General features: G+C 41.2%; 1 protein-coding gene across 1 annotated transcript in view; it reads left to right on the top strand.

The window, feature by feature from the left end:
* Nucleotides 1-24,711, top strand: part of CNTN4 (contactin 4) — a 215,954-nt gene that overhangs the window by 127,467 nt on the left and 63,776 nt on the right. The window contains exon 6 of the mRNA XM_026035394.1: nt 10,189-10,284. Coding sequence (XP_025891179.1) covers nt 10,189-10,284 — 96 coding nt within the window. The remainder of the gene's footprint in view (nt 1-10,188; nt 10,285-24,711) is intronic.

Below are 24,711 nucleotides of genomic sequence, written 5' to 3'. Positions count from 1 at the left end.
TTTGACAACTAAAAGAGCAGAATAAAAAAGAGCATGTTAAAGAAGTCATCTGTGACTATTAATATATCCTTAGCAGTCGCATTTATTTATTTTCTGAGTGTGAATATATTTATGGAATATTTTCCAGAGTACTTTTTCTTTAATGAAAATCTGGGTAGATAGCAAGAGAATAACTATGTAGTTGCTATTAGAGCTTTATTTTGGTGATGCCTCAGCATACAGCCCAGCTATCTTCACTGAGCACAACCTCACTTCTGCCTATCACTGATATTCAGCTTATTCTGACCATCCTTCAGATAGAAGGATACAAAAATAAAAGATGGAAATACACCATAAATTTAAATTATTGTTTTGACAGTAAATGGAATAGCCTGGAAACATAAAGCAGTACCTTCAGGACTGCAGTGACCCTGCAGGGAACCTGCTTATCCAGTAGAAGACAGACTGATATTTTCCTGAAAAGACAAAATGAGATGTGACCAACTCAAAATCTGTACATTTGATAGAAATCTTTCTCTGTTGTCTTACAGATCATTTTAGAGTTTTTAAGGATATTTCTTTCCAATATTAATGTCCTGAAATCGTGATTAAAAAATTCATTAAAAGTCTTGTACAGAATTCCATGATTTCATCTGGTGAGAGCCATCTTTTATCCTTAAAATCTGAATGCTGATCACTCTCATCGTAGCCAGTCTCTCCCATTAGGAGTGTTAGCAGAACCATGCTGTCCATGCAAGGTTCAGTGCACCTCAAAGTCAGCAAGCATCTGTGGTTTCAGCTAAGGTTTCTTCAGATTCAGGTTCTACTCAAATATTTTGAAATATCTAAGTCTTTGGTTCTTTTGTAGACATAAAATTTCCAGAGCAATCTTACAACAGCCATAGAGTCTCATAGGAGTTGTGGAGATACCTGTTTGTGGTAACTTCTAATCGCTTTTTCTCTGTGGACCGTGGATAGACAACTGGACACAGGATCAGGAGGTTTCTGTTATTTCCTGAGTTATTAGAATGACTTCTTGTAATATCTCCCTTTTTGTCTCTGAATTCCCTTATCTGTCAAACAGAATAATACCATTTACCTATATAGAAAGAATTGTAGGTTATCTGTGTGACAGGGTGATGTTTGCAGGTGTTTGGGAGGCAGCAGGGCTCCCAGAGCTGCTGAGCCCAGCACTGAGTGTGTCTGGAGGCTGCTCGTGCTTTTATAGCAAATTCAGTTCCTATAGATGGGATGCAAGGCCAATATACATGAATTCTGTCTTACTGGCTGCTTTTTCATTCTTTTATTTCATATTTTCTTTCTGAAAAGCAAGGAGAAGGGAATCGTAAGTGGCCGCATGCGGAGGACAGGGTGGCTTCAAAGATTCTCTTGTGTTAGTGTGCCCGTCTGCAGCTGATGTGACCACATTTTATAACTCATTAGAGCTGAGCTGTGAACAGAATGAACAAATATGTCCCTCTGCATAGTGCCGGGCTGCATAATAATCTACATTTTCATAGGCGAGTGGAGTTGCTAGATAACCTCTGAGGACCACGATCTCCATGGGGTGTTTTTTGTTTGTGTTTCCATCAAGAAAAGGGAAATTATTCTTGGAAAATTCCAGCTCAGTGAGTGTGTTGCATGGTTTCACCCTACCTGGGGTCTGCCTTTGTGCCCCTTCATAGGGTGAAGGTGTCAGGCTCAGGGTGTCAGTGGTGCTCATACCTGGGTACCACATGGGAAAGAGCCCTGCACAGCACTGCCCAACATGGATGGAGCTACCGCGTTCTGGCTGTTATGGCATCTGCTCTGCAGTAATAACATGTCAGAATAATGCATTGTTTTACTGAAAAAAAAATCAGGGAGTGAAGTAATTCCGTTGAAGTCAACCCAAGAGAAAATATCTGCCCAGATTTTCCAGATTAAGGTAATAAAATTTTCTGAGTCCTCAGCATTTTGTCTCAAGCAAAAAGCTTGCTTCAAAATGAACTTTTTGAAATATTTCCTGTAGAAAGACAATGAACATGTGGTTCTTATGAAGTGGAATGCAAAGACAATGAGGGTGTTTTTGGTGCTTTTGGTAACTTCATAGAGAAGAACAGTTTGATTCTGGAGGGGAAACAGTGCTGTGTTTTGCAGATACTTAGGAGACCTCCTCTGTCTGGGTAAGATGCAAAGCCTGAGGAGCAGTTTTAGCTGTGTGAGTAAGCAAATGAGCCAGGTTTGGGTGGATTTCAGTCAGAAAGACTTGGCAAGATTTAAGTATAATGTCCCTGTGAGAAGCCAGGTAGAGATGTTGCCATTGGAGATGATGGAAGGCTCTGAGCAACAGGAGGATGAAGCCTTTGGAGACTTGCAAGCGAACATCTGTTCTCATGGCATACTTTGATTCAGCTTTCAGGACAAAAGTCCCACATGAAAGAGTGAATCCCTCATCCAGGCCAGGGTCAGCAGGTCGGAAAAGGTGCAGGTCGAGTTCGTGTTCCTGCCTGTGTCACTAACCAGTGCCCAGGGTCACAGCACCGAAGTAAGGTCCAAGTAGAACATTTCCAGGGGAGGAGATGGACTGGGAGAATGACAGGATGTTTACCTCTCAAACCTTTTTTTTTTTTTTTTTTTCCTTCCCCTCCTTCAATTAAATAGAAATCCCAGTGAAATTTCTGTTGTAAAGGTCAAATTAAACAGCACTCATCCCCAGACTTGTAAACTGTTTCTCAAATCAGTGACTCTAAAAATTATTCATTAGAGCACCGGCTCTTAAACTAAAATTCTATTAAGCTCTGTATCAAAGGGCTTTTATTTGGGGCTACACAGTCGGCCTCGTGGGCTCGACGCAGCAGCAAGGACACAGACAGAAGAACTTAATCTTTGTGTATTTGTGAAAGGGATGACATAAAACCCTGCTTTTAAAAAGTCAGGCACAGGTTTTATAGAGACAGTGTTTAGAGATATTAGAGCCATAAATATCAGGAGGCAAATCTTGTCAAGTGCTTCGAGAGCAAAGAGCTCTAATGCTTTTGTGGGTGCTAGTCATCAGTTAAAGTGCTTTCAGGCTGCCTTCATATAGACAGGCTATGATTTCTTCAAAGCAATGTCCTCTAAAGTCTGTAATTGATTGAGATGCACTGGAATCTCATCTTTAAGACTTTTTTATGGCCCAAATTAGCATAGTTTATAGTCTACATCCAATGAACTCATATTATTCCATGGGCAGTGATGCAAATTACTTCTTTTTCCATCTGTTTGTGTATTTTTGTCCAGGATATGAAAGCATTCTCTGTTATCTGTATCAGAGTTAATGCAAATCTGATGGAAGCAATTTGGAAGACGGCAGATGAGCCCTGCCTTGATAGCCCGTTCTTCAGTCAGTTGAAAGTAGGAAGACTTGGCCCCCACTTTCATTCAACAAAATGTCATTCCCAACCTGTTCAGAATCCCCTTGAGATGAAATCATGTGGTCTTTAATCAAAAAAATCCCATTGACTTTGATTCAAGGACTAAACATGACCTTAAACATCATTTGAAATTTTAGACTCTCGGGATCATCTTAAAATTACATCAAGGGTATGAGAATTATGCTCTGTAAATCTCTTTAGATGGTGAATGAAAATTGACTTTCGTTTTCTTGGCTGAATATATGTACTTAAGTGGATTTTAGGTTTCTTTCACACACATGAAGAGGCAGCTGCCCAATTCCTGCATCATTACTTTATTCCACACATTTTGTAGTGGTTGGATGCTTGTTGAGGGGGGATGGTGACTTTTCTTTGCTGTCACTAGGCCTGGCTGGGGATAATATTATACATTTCCAGTACAGCCAGCTTACTTGCTCTTTCTTCATTTATCCTTAAATCTGTTATACCTGAGTTTTACTATATATATTTTACATATATTCTTATTCTTGGTTCTCTTTGACCATACTCAAAACCGTAATTGCTGCATCCCAAACTTGTATCGTTAAGAGTAACTGAGGACTTGGGTTTATAGCTTTGAGGTTTGTTTTCAGCCTTCCTCTGCTGTCAGCTGGTGCTACTGTCCAGGTTACAGGCCCTTGATTTTCCTTCCACCAAATACATCCTTTATAGAAGTTCATTAAATAGCTCTCACTGTAAAAGGAATAATCCATCTGACGCTTTTGATAGACATAGACATTATGCTTTGGTACTCACTTGGTATTAACATTCATTCGCTACAACAGTAGCACTGATATGTCATCAAATTCCCTTTACAGCAGTCTCTAGGGATAGACGTTAAGTAAAATATAAGAGCATAGCAGCAACTAATATTTTTTCTCTATGCCTGAATATTAGTCATATTTGCTTTTGGAAATTAAGATTCAGTGATGTATAAAGAAGTGCTTGATAGATGAATGTTTTCAGCAGAGTGTTGGAAAAGGAGAAATTCTTCTGTATCAGTTAAACAAGCATAAGGATAATAGATTTAAAAAATAGCTTTGACACTGCTTTCCTAATCAGCAGGAAAAATGTTAAATGTAATGACAAAGGGCTCACTAATGGTGTGTGAGTTTTTGACAATGTGTCATTCAGCCAAATGTACGGCAGCACTGTTTCCTACGTGGCAGAGTCACAGAAATTGGCTTTCCAAAGGACAAGCAGACACCTGTCACCATGGATTTGAATCATTTACTGCTTGTGTAATTTTCTGCAACATTTTGGTAGTTCTGAAATAGCCCTCCTCTATCTAGAGTTCTCTCTTAATTTGAAAACTGGCATAATTTCGAAATCATTCTGAATTCCAAAAATCTGCTCTGCATTAAGAGGTGGGGGGAAAAAAAAAAGCAAGCAAGCTTAAGGAGAAATGTGGAAATGCTCTTCTGGCAAACAGAGAGAGAGAACTAAAGCAGAGCTTAGCTTTCATAAAAAAAATAGGACTTTCTCTTTCAAATCACCAATGACCTGAGACTTGCTGCCTCCTAAGGGAAGTCTCCTTGTTTCGGTCGTGTTTCCAGGGCGCGCCGAGTTCAGCACTGAATTATTTCCACATTGCAGCCAATAACAGGAAACAAGTGGACCTGCACATGGGCACCGTAAACATTCTGCTTGAGATCTTAAAAACACAGCAATCAGTAGAGCTATAAGTGAAAATGCTTATAAAGACTCACAGCAGGGTCAAATATTATACTGCTGAGTGCTGCCCTGGGTTCCCAGGACCGTGCAGAGAATGGAGCTCATTGAGACTTGCTTTCTTGCTGGAGCTTTGATTTAGCCTATGAAATCTTGCTTTCCACGGGCAACCTTTTTGCAAGACTTACCTAGTAATTGAGGAAAAATTACCCAATTTCTTGTTACTTTAATTTCATAAATGAAGTACAAGCCAAAGTAGGCCCTAATAAAGGGTAAAAGACTGTAACTCTGTTTTGCTTATAATTCAATCTTCCTTGCTATAAAGACTGATTTTTGTACTTAGAAACTTGGGGAAATTTTTAATTACTCCAGCCAAAGTTGGATAATTGTAAGTATGAAAAGCCATATGTCTCTGATTAAAATTTCCATATGCCGTTTACTGAGACAAACTACCAAGTCTTGAGAGGCTTTGGATCATTTCACATTTTTTAAGCTTATATTAAACCACAGTAGAAGGAGATCATTCAATAGCGTACACAAAATGGATTGGTGCTAGGGCTAGGTGTGTGAACAGCTGCTGCTGGTGACTTGTACCCTCTTGAATATTTCTGAGGAATAAGTATCTAGATCAGTCTGACGTCACTGTCTTGTACCAGCATAAGTTTTATTACTAAACACTAAGGCAGAGGTTTTGTGAAGGTCACAGAAATCTAGTAATACAATAAGGAACATGGTACTTAAAGGACAGGTCCTGGTATGCCCATGCTAATAATGCATGGTGCTCATGTGTGCCTTTTGACATTCCATGTCAGGTTTTTGTACAAATATTCCCTTCCCTTTAGAGACTCATGCTTTAAGCATTCAGCCGTAGAGATGTGCAAACTTCAACAGAGAAAATTCAAATGACTTTCCCAAGGTCACACAGTTGTTGGCACAGAGTCAGTGGCACAAATCAATGTAATGTTTCATAAATTAAGTGCATGTAGCTTTATATGCACGGGAGTCCATGAAGTTTGATTTCATGTTGGTTCTGTGGAGGACATCAGGTGTGGAGAGCATCCTCGCTCTTGCTCACATGCCGAGTAAGTGTGACTGGACAGGACCTGCTGCATTTCTGCTGCATCTCTCTGTTACAGCCTTTTGTTTCCACTGAAAACATTGTTAATCTCTCATATATTTATATATATATATATATATACATATCAGAGTGCTGGTAGCTTATAAAATATTTTAAATTATTTGATTTTTCAGTGAAGTCCTTTGTATAGAACCATGTGCTCCCAGTAACTTTGGAAGATATTAACCACTGCAATTGTTAAATTGTTACTGTTTTCTTCCACAGTAATTTGTCTTAATTTGACAAATGTTCACTAGATAGAGATAAAGAACATTCAAATTAAATAGGGCAAAAAATGCATATGCGGATGTATTTTTTTGTAACAATCCTGTAGCTATCTAATCTTAATTATTTGAAATCAGCGTTAAAACAAAAGCCAGGTTTGAGCTATTCATTGATGTGTTTCTTTTTTTCTTTGTCAATCATTAATTATCACAACTTATGAAACAAGACTGCACAATTCTTGCAGCTCGAAGGCCATACAAGTTTGTATGTAGAACAATTTATGCAGATTTTATGTACTTGACAGATATTTCTTCATTTCTGTATTTTAATGATAGCATCATTACTTTTAAAATCACTTTTAATTACTCTTTTCTTTTATTTCATTTAAGAATAACCATTTAGTAATAATGTGCAAATTTTTTTTTATCTGTATTAGTGTATGAAGAGAGAGTCATTATTGGTAATCAGTATTTTGCTGCCATTTAAATGATTTGCTTTGGAAAAAATGCACTTTTTTAGCATAAAATGTACTTCTTTCATACAGTTTTATGCTGCCTTGAGTAGTTAAGTTATCTTTGCATCCTTTGCATCTTGCATCAGCTACACTGTTTAATTTCTTTTTGGATCCTATGAGTAGAAACAGTTATTTCTCAATGCTGAGATATTTATTACCTTAGAGCCACAAGAATATCCAAGGCAAATGGGTCCCCTTTCCCCATGAGCCTAGCAGGGCTAGTAGCCCCAGCAAGAAGTTTCAAATTGTGTTGGCAGTCCTCTCATGTTTTGTTTAATTTATAAATATTTTTATGTATGCTACTTTCTATTTTTGATCTCTGCCATAGTAGATCATTCTAATTGAAGTAATTCCCACCCCAAAAAAAATTAATTAAGCCACAAAGATGCCTGCATGATGAAACTTAATGAACTTCCCACCTTATTGCTTCCAGTCATTGCTGTGCCTCATCTTGTGCTCTCCTTTTGTTTATTAAATCTTCGTTGCGTTATATCTAAGATTTAACAGTAAACTCTTAAAATACCTCTGTCTTTTATATCTATTATGAAGTGTTTAGCACCCTGCGGGGAACTGTAAAATAATTAATCATAGCGTGATTATTTGCAGATTTCTCATGTGCTGTGTTGGCAAGTCCCAGTGGGCACATCTCCTGAGATGCTGGGTGTAGTCGTGGGCATCCGTCTGAGATTCTTACACTGTCTTCATGTCCTCCTCCTCCAGCACCGTGCTTCAGGTGCCTTAGCATGAGATGGACGCAGTACCCTCTGCTTGTTACTGGCCATATTTTCACTAATTTATCCTTAATTGAGCCCAGCTACTGAAGTGTAGCTTGTGCTTGCACGTCTTCTAGAAAGATCATCTAGAAATGTGGTTCTGATGGGCAGGCACCAGAGATGGTGACCCACTGCTTGCCCTTGCAGTTCATTCCCATAGCAGATCCGCTTTGCTCGCAGCATGTCTCATGTCTCAGTTTCTACAATTTCAGCTTCCCAACGCTAGTTTTGGTTCTCTCCTCCCCCAGGAGGTTAGCAGGCACTTTAACAGATGGTGTTGTTTCCTCGAGGAGATATTTCTGCACATAAACCAGGCCGTTTTCATTGCCAGCCTCCCCTCCCCGTGATCACAAATCATTTTCTTCTCTTTTTGTGCTCAGCAGTTTTCTTCCCCAAACACGGGTCTGCCAGGAGGTAGTGATCTCATCCGCACGGTGTGCAGGAGAAAATTGCCCCACTAATCCTTTACTCCTTCTCCTTAAATACATTGTTAATATCATTAAAAATTCACTGGATATTTGTATATTGCAGTGCTGAGGCCTGTTCCTGGTAGAAAACTCATATAAGCTTCTGTGGTTTTGATGTATAACTTGTTTCTCAATGTAATGCTTGATAGTTGATTAAGTCATAATGCTGCTGCAGTAAGTGAAGGCCAAATAATTGAATGATACGTCACTGACAGCCCCATACAAGTGCTGCAAGGTTGCTAATCATTTCTGTATATTTGCATGATGTTTAATATTTTGTTTCAGTCATTTCATGTGATTTCAGTTCTTGAGCCTGGAAAGTTGCTGTGCTAACACATGGGGAGTTCTACCATTTCTTGCATGAGAGTATTTGCAATTTAAATGCAGTAAATTACCTTTTAAGATGAAATACAAAGCAAAATGCTAGTCCCTTCCATTTTTGTTTCCAGTATAGGTCAGACTTATAACCACGTGCCAGGCAGGGGTTTAGTGTTATCTAAATGAACAGCCACCACCAGTCTGTCATTAAGTGCTGGAGTCCCAGAGAAGATAAAGCTGAAAAAGGCAATAAGATATTTGGTCCAGCCTCCGGGCGAGATAGCTGCACCTTTGGTATTCTCGACAGCTTTTTGTCTAACCTGTTTTTGATGACAGTGATGACAACTCTTAATTTTTATGCTCAGCTCTCCACAGTTACAGAAAAACATTCCCACTGTGTGACCTGAATCTCCCTGGTTGCAAATTAAGCCCCATCTCACCCACACAGAGGATATATTTGTCCCTTTCTCTTTGCAGCAAACTTTGCCGCATTGAAGACAGTTGTTACATCTTCCCTACATCTCTTCTCCAAACTGAATAACCCTAATTTGTTCACTTTTCTTTTTCTTGTAAGCTACATATCTGAATTTGGTGACCATCAAATGCTTTCTCTCTAGTTGGTCCCTGCCCTTTCTCAACTGATGGGCCAAAACCAGGGAAAAGAGGCCTCAAGCTGAGGCTTTTCTAACACTTGGAAGGAAGATTGCTGCTTGTTTTCAAGAGGCAGCTTCGCCTTCCCCCCCTGCTTCCTGCCGTCCTTCCAGGACTTCTGCTTGGAAAACCCAAGCAGCAGTGCTGTGCTCTGCTTGTCGGGTGCAAGGGAGGATGGCTCCATGGAGACCTTGCATAGTCCCACTGAGTCTCTCTTGTGTTACTTGATTCCGTTGATTCCACCCCCTTTATTTACCTCTCTGCATTCAGCACTTGTTTATTTCACAAGATCCTTTCATAAGTAGCTACGAGTTTTCTTCATACCTTTTCTTGCTTTAAATTTGTCTATGGTGAGGATCTTCCTACTGTTCTAATGAAACCAGCATTTTGGACGCTCATGTTTATATTCTCCGTTCTCTCCTTCAGTCACAGACAGCTCTGATTGTCTCTTGCTATCTGTCAGTTGTGGGAACTTGAGCGATGCCTCTGGTGAGGAGCTGGAGAGAGAGGGATGCTCCTCACGCTGCCACGTGGCTGAATCCTCGTTTTTCATGACTCCCAGTCCCCATGCCAGAGCAGAGAAAGCTGGAATGAGCTGTGCAAGGGCAGAGGGCAAGCTGTGTTCCTGAGGACTATAGAGCAACGAGACCTCAGAATAACAAAGCTTAGAGGGTACAGAACCAGCAGAACTATGATGGACTATTGCTAGTGTCATAACACGTTACTGCTCAGCACTTTGACTGAAGCCTCCCTTTTGCTTGTATTTTGTCCTGAATTTGGCAATAGCACATAGGATGCAAGGAAGGAGCAAGGGAGATGCATTTCTGCACAGCCTCAGTAAAAGGAGGGGAGAGGAAGGAGGAACATAGCTGCTTCTGCCAGTTTGCTGCATCCATAGGCATCCTCCTCCTCTGTGCAATTCAGTCAGATTTCCACCAGCATATCTTCCAAGTCAGTGTTCATTTTATATCTCTTCGACAGCAAAATCCTAATGAACATTCAGTCATTCTCATTAAGAGAAGAACAGTTCCCTTTAAATGCAATCTTTCTTTTTTGGCAGATCTTGAAAACTTCAAAACAAGGACAAGAAGTACAGTATCAGTCCGCCAAGGTCAGGGGATGGTGCTGCTCTGTGGACCACCACCGCATTCTGGAGGTAAACCAGTTTTCTTCTATATGCTTTCCGTATGCCAGGCAATATGCAAGGTTTTTATTCTCAGGATATATTTCAGAAAGTTTTTAAATGGTAAACTTCAAAGCTGAACACTGTGATAAGGCCAACCTGACAAAATGGTTTGTTCTGAGTGATTCTGTTGACAATCTAAATATACAGTAGACCTTTATTGGATATGGATGTAGAGGAGGTGTTTACAAATACATGCATTCTTGCATGTAGGAGATGAAATGATGCAAACTGACACATGTGTAGAAGATGTGTCCAACATAGAACTTTCAGGAGTCATTCTGTATTTGATCTATACATACCTTCCACAAAAAGGTGAAAAATTGCTGATAGAGACACTTTGGTGTACTATTACTGTATTATTACTGATTATCCAGGTCTTATATGTTTTATTTTTGGAATAGTAGTACATGTTCTTCCTTCTCTTTTTATGGGAGGGAGAAACAAGAGAGAGAAGAAAATCATGTGCTATCAGATTACATAGCAATCTTGAAGATGCTCACCACTGTTTTCTATGTTGTTTATGTCTGTACCTATTTTTCTGGACATCATAACTTGAAGCTCCAGATAGAATGATTGAGAAACTCTGCTACCTGAAGTCTCTAAAAACTTCTCTTTCTTCACTATTATTTTTGTGTCTGGTGGTATACTTAAATCCATTGGGATTATAATACAGAATGATAGTGACTGTACCTCAAGGCTCATTGAATGTATAAAGATATAGACTCTGTTCAGGAATGATTCAACCTCTCTTTTCATAACAGTCACTGTTATCTCTAACACTTCAGAAAGATTTGTGACTTTTTTGCAGAAATGGAAAGTTGTAGTAGCAGACAGACTGAAGAATTCTGCATTTTTAGAATGGCTTTATGGGCATGTGCTCTTGTAAACTGTAGTTGTGTCACAAAATGATTGATCCTCTCTTCAAACCTCACTAAATTATTCTCTTTACATCTGCCGTGCTTTATACGGAATATAATAGTGGAAGTGGCGAATATGTCAGCAAATGGTAATGGGTCAGTGGCCTTCCCCAGCTCTTAGGCCGTACCTGCGTGCTATATATGTATATGTATATGTATATCTTTGCATTGCACTGTGTAGCATGGAGGGATTGCTGTGCTTGAGAAGATGGGATCTGGAGGATGTACTCTAGCCATGTGAATGCCCCTTGAGCATCGTGTGGGGTTCAGCGAGGGTTATAAGTTTCCGATCAGGCCAGCCTCAACGTTGGCTAGTTCAGTGCATTTGCGTCACACGCTTTTGTATTCCCTGAGCATTTGTAATAGCTAAGTGTCCTAACCTTCATTAGCCTAAGTGATGGAGAGTTAATGACACAGAGCGCTGAATTTAGAGCCTAGGAGAGGGAGAAACGGAAGAGAGTCGGCTCTCCTTGACGTGAGGAGCGTTTGCCACCTTCTACTCTGGGGTAAATTTGTCTCTTTGAAAGGTTGTCGTAAGTCTTTAAAAATAGCAAAGCCCTGTATCATCCTCCTGTAAACCCTGAATTTTAACACTGACTTATATGGTGTTCTCTAGATTCTAAATATATTTCTTTCTGTTAAGTAGCAGTTAACGAGGACATGCAAGAGAACACACTGCAATAGCTGCTGCCGTTGCAGGTCCTGAAGTGATTTGTTCCCCTCTGACACATGTAACATCCATCAAATGCTGTTCCCTGACTAGAGCCAGCATCATCGATTCTGGTGCTCAGATGAGGGGGTTAACAAGGAATTTGTATTAACGGTAGTAAAAAACGCCAACAAAAGGCTCACCGACAAGCACTCACCCCTTTAAGATCATTTTCCCTTTTAGAGGGATCTGCAGCCTTGCTTTGAAATCTGCCTGCCCTTGGAGCCCTTGCTCATCGCTTTGAAAATTGCCTAGCAAGGCACTTGCTGGGGCTCTGCTTCTCCTGCCCAGACGCTCCGAGACAAGGGCTAGCAGAGCCCCTTCCACCCCGGCCAGCTGGCAGGAGACGCGGCCGCGTCGGCCCCGCTTGGCTGCCGCTGAGATGCAGCAGAATGAGAAATGGGCTGAAGCCCTCGGGTCCCCGAGCGTAATGACCTGTGAGCTCTGCGAGCGCGTGCAAATCTGCGAGAGCTTTTAATTCTAAATATGCGCAGGGAGACCTCACTGAAAGCTTTTTTGTGTGGGCATAGAGCCCCTCCAGGAGACCTCCACTGGCCACACAAGTAAGTGAATAGTTCTTACAGTCCAAGAGCGCCCTGGCTGTTCAGCTACCTGTTTCATATGTGAACATGTATGAAAGCTGGGGAATTTTATTGCCATTTGTTGCAAAAAAATAGTGTTAAGTGCCCATGCAGTGGACCCAGGGAGCAGTAGACAGAGGAGGCAGAAATCGGGCAAATTCGTCCGCTCCACCTCCACGAAGCGCTCTCCTTTTTGGGGAGCCATGAGAAGCCCACGCAGCGTTAGCAGGACCCGGGACACAGTGAGTGCGAGCGGTGGGAAGGAGAGTCAGTTCCAGCCTTTCTTCCTTGTTTGCATTTCCACGGATAAATTTGTTGAGATAAAATTGAGCTTTGAAAACTGTGTTACATTTGCTTAAATAATTCGGAGGAACATTTTAGTGTGCATGTACTCATTGGTGATTTAAAAAAAAAAAAAAAATTGGAAAGGTGCTGAATTTATTCCCATTTGTGGAGCTGGGTACAGGAAAGTGTCTCCAGTGGTGATGAGATCCGTGCTTTGCTGGTGACCAGTGAGGCAGAAGCTGAAGGGAAATTAGTTCCTTGCATTGTTTGGATGGGAGGTGATTGTCTGCACCACCACCATCTATGATCTGCCCTCTTCCAGCTAGAAAATGATCTTAATTATATCAAGTCAGATCCACAATTAGTCTAAATTGGTACTGTTGGAGTATTGTAACTGAGCGTGGGCTTCAGTGCACTGGTGGTTGTTTTGTGTTTTGCGTATAAAACATTTAGTGGAAAGTCAAAACAGTTCCAATTATTTCGGATTGAGCCCCTTGTTCTGCGAGAATTAATTTTCTCAGTAGAAACAAGTCTTTCTTTTCCTTTTCTTTTTTTTTCTTCCTTTCTCCCCCTCTTTTCTTTCCTGCCAAATCCAGAAATGCTTGGAAAGGGTGAGTTTTACAACTCAAAACTGCAAAGCTAATGCTTTTCAGCCCTGAGAATTACATTTCACTTAGCCTAGTACATGTGTCCCAGTGTCGCAGGAGCTGTTTGCCAACAGCCCCTGCCACGGCCACAGTGACCTGCTGTTCAGTGCGAGGCAGATGGAGGTTTGAATGAGAATATCGGATATCACAGGGAAATAACTGTTTGTTGGAAACTAAAAGCATTTCATTGGCAGCTCCCATCCCAAGAGGTCCTTGGTGAGTTTGCAAACTACCGCTGTAGCGATCACTTCCTTCCCAGCCCATGGTAGGGTACCATGGGGATATAACATTGCAACTAGTTAATGTTGTCCTGCACCAGGAAAAACACATTCAGGTTAGGAGTGGAAAATAATGTGTCTAGTTGAAAGTGCAAGTGGCATTAAGATAGAGAAAACGCAATTACTTATTTTGGAATGTGATTACGACAGCAAACCCAACTTCATCAGCCTTGCAAAAAGTGCCTGGGGACATTTAATGACCAGTGCTGAAGCCTCGGAGTGTCTGTGAAAGACTTCTGCATTACAGCTTTACCTATGGTTTTCAATTTGTGACTTCAGTTTTTGTTCTGCGTTGAAAAAGGGATCTCTTAAAAGGAAGGGAAGCTTTTCAACTCATGGAATGGCTGCAGCTAAGAGCAGAATTATCTTGGCCCACATACATTAGTTGTTGAGATTTTTTTCTTTTTAATGATGCTAAATAAAGAGCTCTCCACTATTTAAATGTTACTAGCAATTGCTCCTAAAAATGAGTCCAAATGATTAACAAGTATTTTCAGCATAATGAAATGGACTAAACACAACTTGCACAGAATAATTGGGCCATCTCCATGTGTTTTTACAATTCTTATGTTAATATCAATGGGAGATTCACCATATGAGCCTAGCTGTTTTCCCTCGGCGCCTTCCCCGCACCTTCTTTGATGAAGAACTGGGTATTTCTTGCAGTGCATTTCCAACCAGTGGGCACCGTGTTGGCAGCTCAGTGCATTGTGGTGTTACATTTTGTTAAGCAGCATAATGATGCGGTCGCTGGTATGATGGAGTGCTTGCTGAGTGCTGAAAACTAGGGAGGTAAATGTTCATCTGGAGCTCAGGAAGCCGCTGGAGTAAAACCCAGGATGCAGTGAATCAAACATTCACGTCTATCGCGTTGTCGTCTCTTGGCCCTGTCCCTGGCAGGGCCCGTCATGTCCACCCTGTGCAGGTATTTACAGCTCCTGCTCTGCAAGAAGTTTTGTTTTCCTTTTTTTTTTCCCCCTTCCCTGTGCATTCACTCGTCCATACAAAGTCAATATAAAACAGAGAAGTAGTGTAAAGTATCTGATGTTTAGGCATTTTCCTGAGATAGCTACCTTGAACGTGCAGGGTTTTCCATCACTATTTCTACTGTTTTGGTTTTTTTTTTTTTAAATTAAAAAGCCTAAGGATGGTCTCGTGCAGACCATGATAACTCTGAACCCCACAGAGAAAATGAAGTGGCAATAAAAACTATAGTATGAGAACATGGTGTAAAGTGCACGTAGAACATCAAGAGGATCAGCTGAAGCAGAGATTTCAGTGATCACCTTATTGACATGGCAGACAGGAGAGGACTGCTGAGAACTGTAAATAAGAATTACGTATCTAAAAGCATAGGTTTAGGGGCTTAGTGTTACTTGTGAGCTGTTGTGTAGCCTGGACGCTCTCCTTGTATCAGTTATTCGCATCACGGTGGCTGTTTCGGGACCGTGAGGAGCATCACAAACTTTTCATGCTTTTTTTTTTTGAGACCTATTGTGGTGGCTCAGCATTTCTGAGATGAGCCCTCTAATTTGGATGCCTTAAAAACAATGCTATATGGCTTTACATTTTCAAAGCATTGTTAGATCAATACCATCTGCTGTCTCCTTTCAGAAGAGCCGTATGAATAATTGATTTGGGGGGAGACTTGCTGGCCAAAAGAGAAAAACAAAAAAAGATGACAGCTTTGAGTTGGCTGAAGTATGTCGTTCCATTTTGTTTTTTTAAAACCTTTTTATTACATTTAGGTATATTTAGAAACAATCATTTCAAAATATAAAACATCATTTAATTTAAAGCTGTTGGTCAAAACATTGCTTGTTTTGAAAGGCAGATATAGTTTAGCTTTCCTTGTTTGTTTTTTCCACTATAGATCAGATTTGGCAAGTTACATAGTAACATATATTTGGCAAGATAGTCAAAAAGAAAAAAGAGAATAAAAAAGCCAAAAGAAAACAAAAAGTAAAGTAATTATTCGTATTTTTTAGGGCTCTGAATATTTGTTGCATTCCATAAAAGATATGCTGAGATCACTGTCCTTTTAAATTTATCTCTAAAATAAAATAAATAGTTATTTAAATTAAGGAAACTGGGTCATGTAGCTGCCACCTTAACTAGATTTATTTGGTGTTCCGGGCAGGTTAGTTAATATTTTAGCTATTTCAAGTATCTTCTAATATCCCCAGTCTTTTATTGTGAGTTTAGAGATTAAAAAAATACCATTGTATAAACGTATGCAGCTTTTCCTTGTGGGGATTGGCAGCACAACCATAAACATGGAGAACACCCAAGCTTGTAAATCCCTCCCTAAAATAAATTATGTGACAGTCCCCCTCTGGGAAGATAAGTGAGGATTTTACTTGGGAGGGCTCTCCTTTCAGACTTCCCTGGGCCCGCTGTTGCAGAAGGAATTACATTCTCATGACATTTGCCTCTGCCTCTGTGGGAAAATCCCATAGAGTGAAAGCTTTGGCCTTCCAAGCATTGGGAGAAGTGATGGGTGTATGCAGAGAACCGGTGGAGGAGTCTTATTCTGCCTTTCCTTTTCACTGCTCATCGCATCTATAACTTATTTATTGTCACTTCTCCTAATTTATCTTTATAACTCTGGAAGAAAGTGGTAAGCTTTGACCTTTGGGGGTAGCTAAGTGATAACGATGTACATGGAAACCAGCTGATGTTTCCAGAGGATCCATCTCCTCCTGACAACATGCCCGAGTTCCCTGCAGAAGTTCTGATGACCTAGGACCTGAATCTTCCCAATATCTGGTCCTCAGCCTTTATTTCCTCTGTTCTTTCCTATTTTTTCCTCCAGTCAATAATCTCATGCTGTTACTCCTGTTGGAACTACCCCTGTGCAGGGCGTCTTGGGAAGCTGCAGTCTTGACAGGGAATTATTTCCACATCTTTTCACACCAGAGATGCACTACTAAAGGTTGGAGAGGTTTTTTTTTTTCTTCCCCCTGTTCTCTCTTACCTTTTTTTCCAATAGCCCAGAGAACTTTTAGTTCTACTGCACAGCTTAATCAAGTAGAACTAACTAAATTTTGGTATTTGACAGGAGAGATGGCAATTCTGATTTTGTCTCAATCTCAGCCGTTCCTGCTGCATGGTAGGTAGTGAAGTGTAGACACCAGACATGTTTTCAGAAAGTGCTTTCCTGATTGCAGGGGAGCTAAAACTGCTTCTGAGCTCTGCAGAGAAATGACTAGTTTAGGGATTCTCATTCAGTTTCTCCCCTCAACATTTTTTAAGCAATGATGGGCACTTCATGGGCTGCAAACAGTGAAAATGTTTTGGCTCTAAGTATGGCTGATGGCCTGTACTATGGGATGGATGGTTTGAGGGCTTTGTTTCTTAATCTACTGCACAATTCAGGTCTCATATTCTTACTTGCTTATAAAAGCTCCAGCTGCATAATATAAGAAGAGGGGGAAAAAGTGGAAAAAAAAAAGAAAAATATCACAGAAGGGAAGAAGAGGGAGAAAAAAAAGAGTTACCAGTTGTTTTCACATGAGAATGAGGCTTGTCTCAGCTCAGGAGACTGCAGAAATGCTGTGCCATCCCTGCCTTCTCCTTACTGAGGCACTCACAGCTTGTCCTCTTTCCGCTTATGATGAACACTGGGAGAACTTTCATACCTAATCGTCTTCATATGTCTTTACTGCTTGGTCAGATTTGCTTTAGGTTAGTGGGAAGTTAATTTGCTCAGAGGTGCTGACAGAGGTGGATAGACAACATGGCTGTAGAAGTTCCATTTCCCCAGGAAACCAAGCGAAAACCCTGCTAAGCTGGGGCCAAGTGCTCTTCAGTTCGTCCAACTATTCGCCCAAATCCTGGGTCTCTGAGCAGCCTTCTGTGGGTCACCCCAGAGTGGGAATGGGAGCAGGTGAGCTGTTCCTGGTGCCTGGGATTTGAGGGGGAAAAGAAGAAGAAAGGTGCCCGAGCTAGAGCTGTTTTGCATCATCACTAAGCAGTGCTGCTGCAGTATCCGTGTGTCCAGCAGCAGCGGTACCCAGGACAGTGCGGGAAACTTGGTACAGGAGAGAGGGGCGGGAGCCGGACACGTTCAGCTTAGACCCAGGCACATGAAGCCCTCATTTCAATAAGTGATTGGGAGCTGTAACTTCCATTTCAAAGTGCATCACCAGTCATTTATTTTTTATATTACACCACAGTCACTGTTTAAATTATTAAGAGCAAGAAGGAGAAAGCTTCTCAGGAGATAGAAATAGATTAGATTAAAATTAATCTGACATAATCCTTTCCTTTAAAACTGCTGATTCAGTATGCGTATGAGTTTATCAGCATAGTCGGGGAAAAGGGAGGGAGATAAAATCTTCCCTTGAAGGGTGATGTTCTCTGGGAGCTCCCCAGTGCCTCTGCTTTGGGGTCAGCTGAATAGACCCCACGTTGGGAACACAGGGGACATAGGACACAGCTTTAATTCAGAGTATTACGAAATGAGAAGGATTTGCAATTTGCTGTAAGCGATGTGGGGGCACCTGAACCTGCAGCACAGCTTCCTCTTCCAAGAGAAGAGGCTCCTCTTTCGAGTAAAGCCTTAGAAAGTACTGAAATCGCAGGGAACACGACATTACTGGACTTTTTTATTTATCAATGTCAGCCTGCAACATGTTTACAATGGAGCAATCCACAAGCTCGTCATGTGGCTCATTCTCTACGTTGCAGTCACTACTAAGCACCAATGGAAATGGTATTGGAAGGGGTGGAATAGCCAGAGAGTGGTGAGCAGAGGGTGAAATCCCTCTCTGAGAGAGCTCAGTCAACAGGCAGTTGTCAAAAATTGCAGCATCTTGTGATGTCTCTATAAAATAATTGGAGAGCCTAGCTCCCAGTCATCTTCTAACTCTGTTGCAACCATCCTTATCCCCAACGCGTACCTGACTGTTTCAAGCAGAGCTGCTGGGGAACCTGATGTACTTGTGAGTCTCCTGAGACCATCATCATAGAAAGTAAGTTGTTGGCATAGACACGATATTAATATAGCCCCACTGCTGCAATCAGATTTGTTTCTCCAGGTCCCTGGATATAGACATCTTCCTTTAAGTCAGTCGTCCTGACTGCACCATCGTGCATTCAGGCAAGGCAGTATTTTGTTCTTGAAGGAAAAAAAAAAAAAAAAGGTTGCTATGAAAACCTTAACTTTGGCATTTCTGTTATCTAATCCCTATATCCACATATACAACTGTAATGTTATATGAGAATAATTCCACAATCTGTCTCTTATTTGAAAGAGAAAAAAAAAAAACTGTCTTTGAGATAGCACTGTAGGAGAGTTAACTTAAGGAAAGTTTGGGGGATTTTAATCATCGCAGAAGAGAAAAGGAGTATTATAGCCTATCAATGTAACATCATTTACAGACAGTGTGTGTCAAAGCATTGCTTATCCATGGAATATATAAGCCAAATGTTTTTTACTACCTAGGTAATACACAAGGGTCGTACAGCACTGAATATTAGTACCTGCAAATGCCTATCTGGGCAGAGATCTCCTGAAAAGGACAGGCTACCCTTACTGATTTGCTACACATTTCAACCTTGAAGTTGTTCATAATATTAATACACTGCAATAAGAAAATTCTCCACAACCAACCTTCTTTTTTTAAAGGTTTGATCTAATCTCTTATAGCTACGGTAAGAGGCTGATCAAAGGTAGTGAAAGCTGGTATTAAAGGATTAGCTAGGTCACATTGAAATATGTTTTAAAACAAGCCCAGGGACCATTAGCTTTGCTGAAGCTAGCATACAAAAAAAAAAAAAAAATTAGGCTAGCTCTGTCTTGACTTTAAAAGGAAAACAAACTGACAGATTAAAACTGAGTCATTCCTTCAGGTGATATATATGTAGCATTTTATGTGTAGCAGGCTTGGAAAATAGAAGTAATGATTAAATCTTGCAGTGCAAAAACACAGGGCAGAACTAAAAATCAGTTTAAGTGTCATTTATATATATAGCTAGCTTGAAGCATATTTATTCCCATTTAATGTTGAGCCCTCAGTAATTAGCAGCGAGCCCTTCTGTTCTAGCCCATCTTTTTTCACTCACCCTGGCTGGTGGGTGAGATGAGTTGCTTCTCCATGACAATGTTGATGCTGCTCTTTCACCTCATCAACCTCCTATTAGTTTTTACCCCATCTTCCTCATTGAAATCAGCTTAGAAGCAGAGAGCATCATACAGCTCAGAGCAGCATACATTGCTCAGTGGGGAAAGCTGTGAAACTGTCTTGACTCATTCAGTGTCACAGGAGAGCGAGAGCGTGACTCCAGGCTCCCAGAAGTGCAGCGTTACATGATTGCGAGAGGTAAAGGTTAGAGCAAATATATAGTTATTTATCCACTCATGAGTGCTTTGTGCACTGTTCCTTTCTGAAGCTGCCTAGACACAGTCACGTAGCACACTGTGTTGGGTACCGGGTAAGACTTTCCAATAATCTTTATTTCACCATAAACTACAGTTGTGCAGGGGAAGAGTTTACACCTTTATGCTGTTGATTGTGGTGTTTCCTTCCAGCATGGCTTTGTGGGGCAACTTGCCACCAAGTTCCTTGCAGGACCTAAGTTTGAATTCTGAACTCCCTTCTTCCGAGTGCCAGTGGATCCCCCAGCCCTTCCATCTCTGGGCTTACAGTGCACTGCTCTCCCTTGGTGCAGTGAAAGGTGCCCCTGAAGTTGGCCTGGACTCGATCACCCTGCAGATCTGTTCATTGAGGAGCAATTATACTGGATTGAGTTTAACTTTGAAAGTTCACATTCATAGGAGATTTATATTCAACTGTAACAGAGATGCGTGACCTGGAGCGGTGTGAAACACCAGCCGGGGAGGCTCCCCAGTTCAGCAGCTCCTGAAGCTCCTTGACAGTTGTGCACTGGGCTCGTGTCACTGTTGGTTTGGGGCTTTAGGGGTTTTATTGGCGAAGCTATACATTTTTGTAAGTCAGTTTATGAACTTTGACAAAAAAAATGCAGAGTTTCTTCCAAGACCTGTCAGCTTATATGCAGTATTGGTGTGGGGGCAGGAGGGTGCCAGAAGCTTTAGAAATAGCGATGTGTATTTATCCGTGTGTAATAACTGCAGGGACGTGGGACTCTCCATCGTGTATTTTCCATCCAGCGGGAGCTAAGGGCTGCTGCTGATTTCTGTCCCCGAGGAAGGTGGCGGTGCGGCTTTGTCAGCGTCCCGGTGGCACAGTGCCGGCGTCACTAATGTTTGCAGTTGCTATAGCAGCTGGCAAAGCTACTCGTTGATGGGCACGGGCTCTGCTTGCGAGAGATAAGCTGGGTCAATTATGTGCAGCCATCCGATATTTAACTATTTTAGAGATACAGGAAAATGGAGATGCAACAGATAGAGGCTCCTATTGACAGGGCCTCAGGTAGCGAGGACCCGTGGCCTGTGGAATTGCCCCTATGCCGGGCTCTCAGTAGCGGGTCCGTAGGTGAGTCCCTTAGGAACCCGGGAAGTGCCCACCACAAACCCCTCGTATCCTTGCTGTAAGGACATTACCCCATTTACCTTCTTGCTTTAAGTCTTCCTGAATCCTCTTTGGATTCTGATCTGGTTGTTGTATCGGTTCCAGAGAGTATGGCATGTGGGAGTGCTATTTCCCATAGCAGCTACAAATTAACAGAGTTGACAGCAAATGTCCTAAATATGCCTCCCGTTTCCGTCATTATCAAACAGTGATGCTACTTAGCTGACCAGCCTCGTGTGATGGAGAGCGTGAGGGAAAGAATTACTGAGTAATTTTTGCCTCCAGGTTAATTCCTTTACGTTCTTTTGCAATTATTTAAGAAAAGAAAATAAATTGATTCGAAGTACCATCTGGGCAATGACATAGGCTAGGCTCAAAAATAACGTGTACCCTGCGCAATCCATGCAGCTTTGCTATTGCAATAAAACTTGGAAAGAATTCAGAGTTTTCAAGGAAATGCCAAAGATTGCACTGCTGAGTTGGAGACAATTGGAATCAGTGGAAAGGAACTTAAGGGTTAGAGGTAAGGCAAAAAAATATTGTAGGTAACACTGGAGATTCGCATTTCCATGGTAATACTTTGTTTTCCCATTCTCACTGCACTCGGACACTATGTTGCCATGCATTAAGCCTCCGTTCCAGCTCTTTTAATGTTATTCATGGGGCTAAAGGAGGTTGATTAAGCAATCAAATCCCAGTGAAATTGTGAAATTATGAGTGTCCCCTACAAGCAGTCAGCAGAATTTAGTAAGCAAGAGGAGAATACCAAATGAACTCTCAGGACACTCATCACATCATCAGTTACACTTTATCATTGCCCGAATTTGCTGTAACTATCAAAACAATCTGTTAGCACCTCTTGAGAAATTTGAACACCAAGAAATACAAGCAATCAGAGTTTAAAAAAAAATTAATAAATAACACAAGCTGGCAGACTGTTCACCAAAATGAGTCTTTCTGGAGTTTATGCCACAGTGCTATCAACAGGGCATTTTTATGCATATGCGTCTAATTCGTGTGTGAGATGCACGTTAGGGAGGTGAGGGCAGCAGAAGCAGCTCCTGCCTGGCCCTACGTGTCAGCCCAGGCCAGCCCCTTGCAGGAGCCCTGGTGGAGCCACGAGTCCTGTGTCACTCATGCCACGGCTCCAATCCAGGGAATTTTCCAAAGGGATAAATGCATTAATTGATTTTGCCCACTCAGTTTGATTGCATGCTCATGCAGGCAGGCTGTTCCACAGCTCTGAGACTTAGCCTACTTTTCAAAGATGAAAGAGATTTCAGACTATGATGAAGACGAGCAAAAAGCAGTCCCCCTCTGTCAGAGCTGGCAGAAGAGGTTGCTGTTTTTGCAGCTCATACATGAGGAGTCCAGGGGTCCAGGGCCAGCTCTCAATGTGCATGGCCCTGCAGCATATGTAGCCCTGCCTAGCCCCAGCTTTAAGGTTGAATGGCTGTGATGAACTGATGGGGTTGGGGGAGTTATGAGCTACATTTAGGGTTTCATATTGCAAATAATTATTGTTGTGTCTGAATGCTAAAGGACCATTGAACAGGTCCAAACGTGGAGCTCTGCAGATGCAGCTGGGGTAGCTCCATCCTTTCTATTGGAAAACCAAAATGCAGTGCCCATTAACACTCAGAGGGCCGATAAAGATACATTAATGCTAAACCATATAGGAACATAATGCTTAATTCATTTCTTTGCTACCACCAGAGCTACCCTCATGCTGCAGTAGCTGAGGGCTGAAGCAAATAGCTTTTCACAAAAAAATACCTTTTCACAACTTTGCTGTTGCTGTCACTTGTATATCAAGCAGCTCATCTGTGACAGGTGAAAGCAGAGATACAGAATTAAACAAATAGGAAAACCTGAGCAATTTCCATATTTAAAATAAATTTGTGTTTGCAAAATAAAATAGCAATAATAATTTTGTGGAAGTACATAATGGAGAATGGCGCAAACCTCCCTCCCAGAGCAATAATCACCATATCTGAATTGAAATTGTCATTTTTTATAACCTGTTAGCCTAAACTTCACCTTTCATTTCAAAATGCCTCAAGATTTCAAAATGCCTACTGCTTTTCCAAAATGCTGTACTACTACAGTTATCATTAGCATTGCTTTGGACTGAAGGAATGAAGGATTTTTTTTTTCATATAACTTTAATTTCCTATCTGCTTCTTGCCATGTGTAATGAAGCATATTTCTGGTATTTCAACATTTACAGGAAATGCTGCAGTTCTTTTGTTTCGTACCGAATAACGGTTCTTGCCTGCTCAGCTTGTTGAGAATGACATAGTAGGTAATAATACATAAATTATAGGAATCATTAATGATTGGATTAATCTCTGTAACTTTCAGTAAAGCCTGTAAAAACTAATATAGTGTATTGTAGCACACTGTTCTTATTAAAAATGATAAATGATCCCCATTTTTTTGATAATATTAATTTCAGAATTTCACTGTTCCATTCAGTTTTATGGTAACCATAATCATGATGTTTTAATAGCTTTTCCCATAATAGCTACAGAGACATTTTTAAGTGGCAGCCTTGTCTTTATGGAAGAGAGTTTAAAAAAAGAGTATTTTAAAAAAAAGTTTCTTGTTCTTCAAAGCAAAAGCAAGGTGAAGACAAAATAGCATGACAAAAAAAAAAAATGCCAGCGACTATTATTTTTGCACATCATAAGGTCTAATCATAATAATTACTCATACTAGATTTTCTGTTCAATTTTCAGTTAGATTTTTTTCACAACATGGTGTCATTTAAGGTTCAAAATTTGCACTGTTATGGCTGTGTTTCTTGTCTTGAGCAGAAAATATTCTAGGAACTGAGCTTGAGGGACTTTAATAGAGTTTTTCATGGAATACTTCAGAAAAATGAAGGAATCAGAATGTGAAAATGCAAAGTCAGGAGGGCTGGGTCCCTGCCAGAAAGAACCCATGCAGGAGCAGAGCCGTGCTCCTCTCACTGCCTTATCTGTGCCGTTCCTTTGAGTGAAACTGTTGACATCCAACTCGTGATGCCAGCATGATGTGCTCTCCACCTTCACCTCCCCTTGCTCGAGGCCAACTGGACTTTTCCATGGGCTTCCTTGCAGTATGAGAGTGATGAGCAGATCTGTCATGCTCTTCCTGGTTCCTTGATCTCTCACCTTCATTGCTCTAGACCCTTAGAGCACTTCCTATCTTCTTGGGTATGGATACTTGTGTTCTTTTGGCAAAAAAGAGATCCTTCTTCCAGCAGTGATCATACCATGTCTGTGCTGAGAGTGTAACCCATCAACAAAGCAAGGGTTTCAATAGATCAAGGTACCTCTTCTGTAGCAAGCCTTTTGACACCATCTCCCATAACATCCACAAGGGGAAGCTCAGGAAGTGTGAGTTAGATAAGTTGACAGTGAGATGGATTGAGAACTGGCTGGATGACAGAGCCCGGAGGGTGATGATAAATGGGGCTGAGTCCCGTTGTAGGCCTGTG

Source organism: Nothoprocta perdicaria, unplaced genomic scaffold (assembly GCF_003342845.1).
Source record: "Nothoprocta perdicaria isolate Ctin4 unplaced genomic scaffold, notPer1 scaffold_16, whole genome shotgun sequence".
Taxonomy (NCBI): Eukaryota; Metazoa; Chordata; class Aves; order Tinamiformes; family Tinamidae; genus Nothoprocta; species Nothoprocta perdicaria.
The sequence above is the reverse complement of the archived record's forward strand: the minus strand, read 5'-3'. Positions and strand labels throughout refer to the sequence as shown.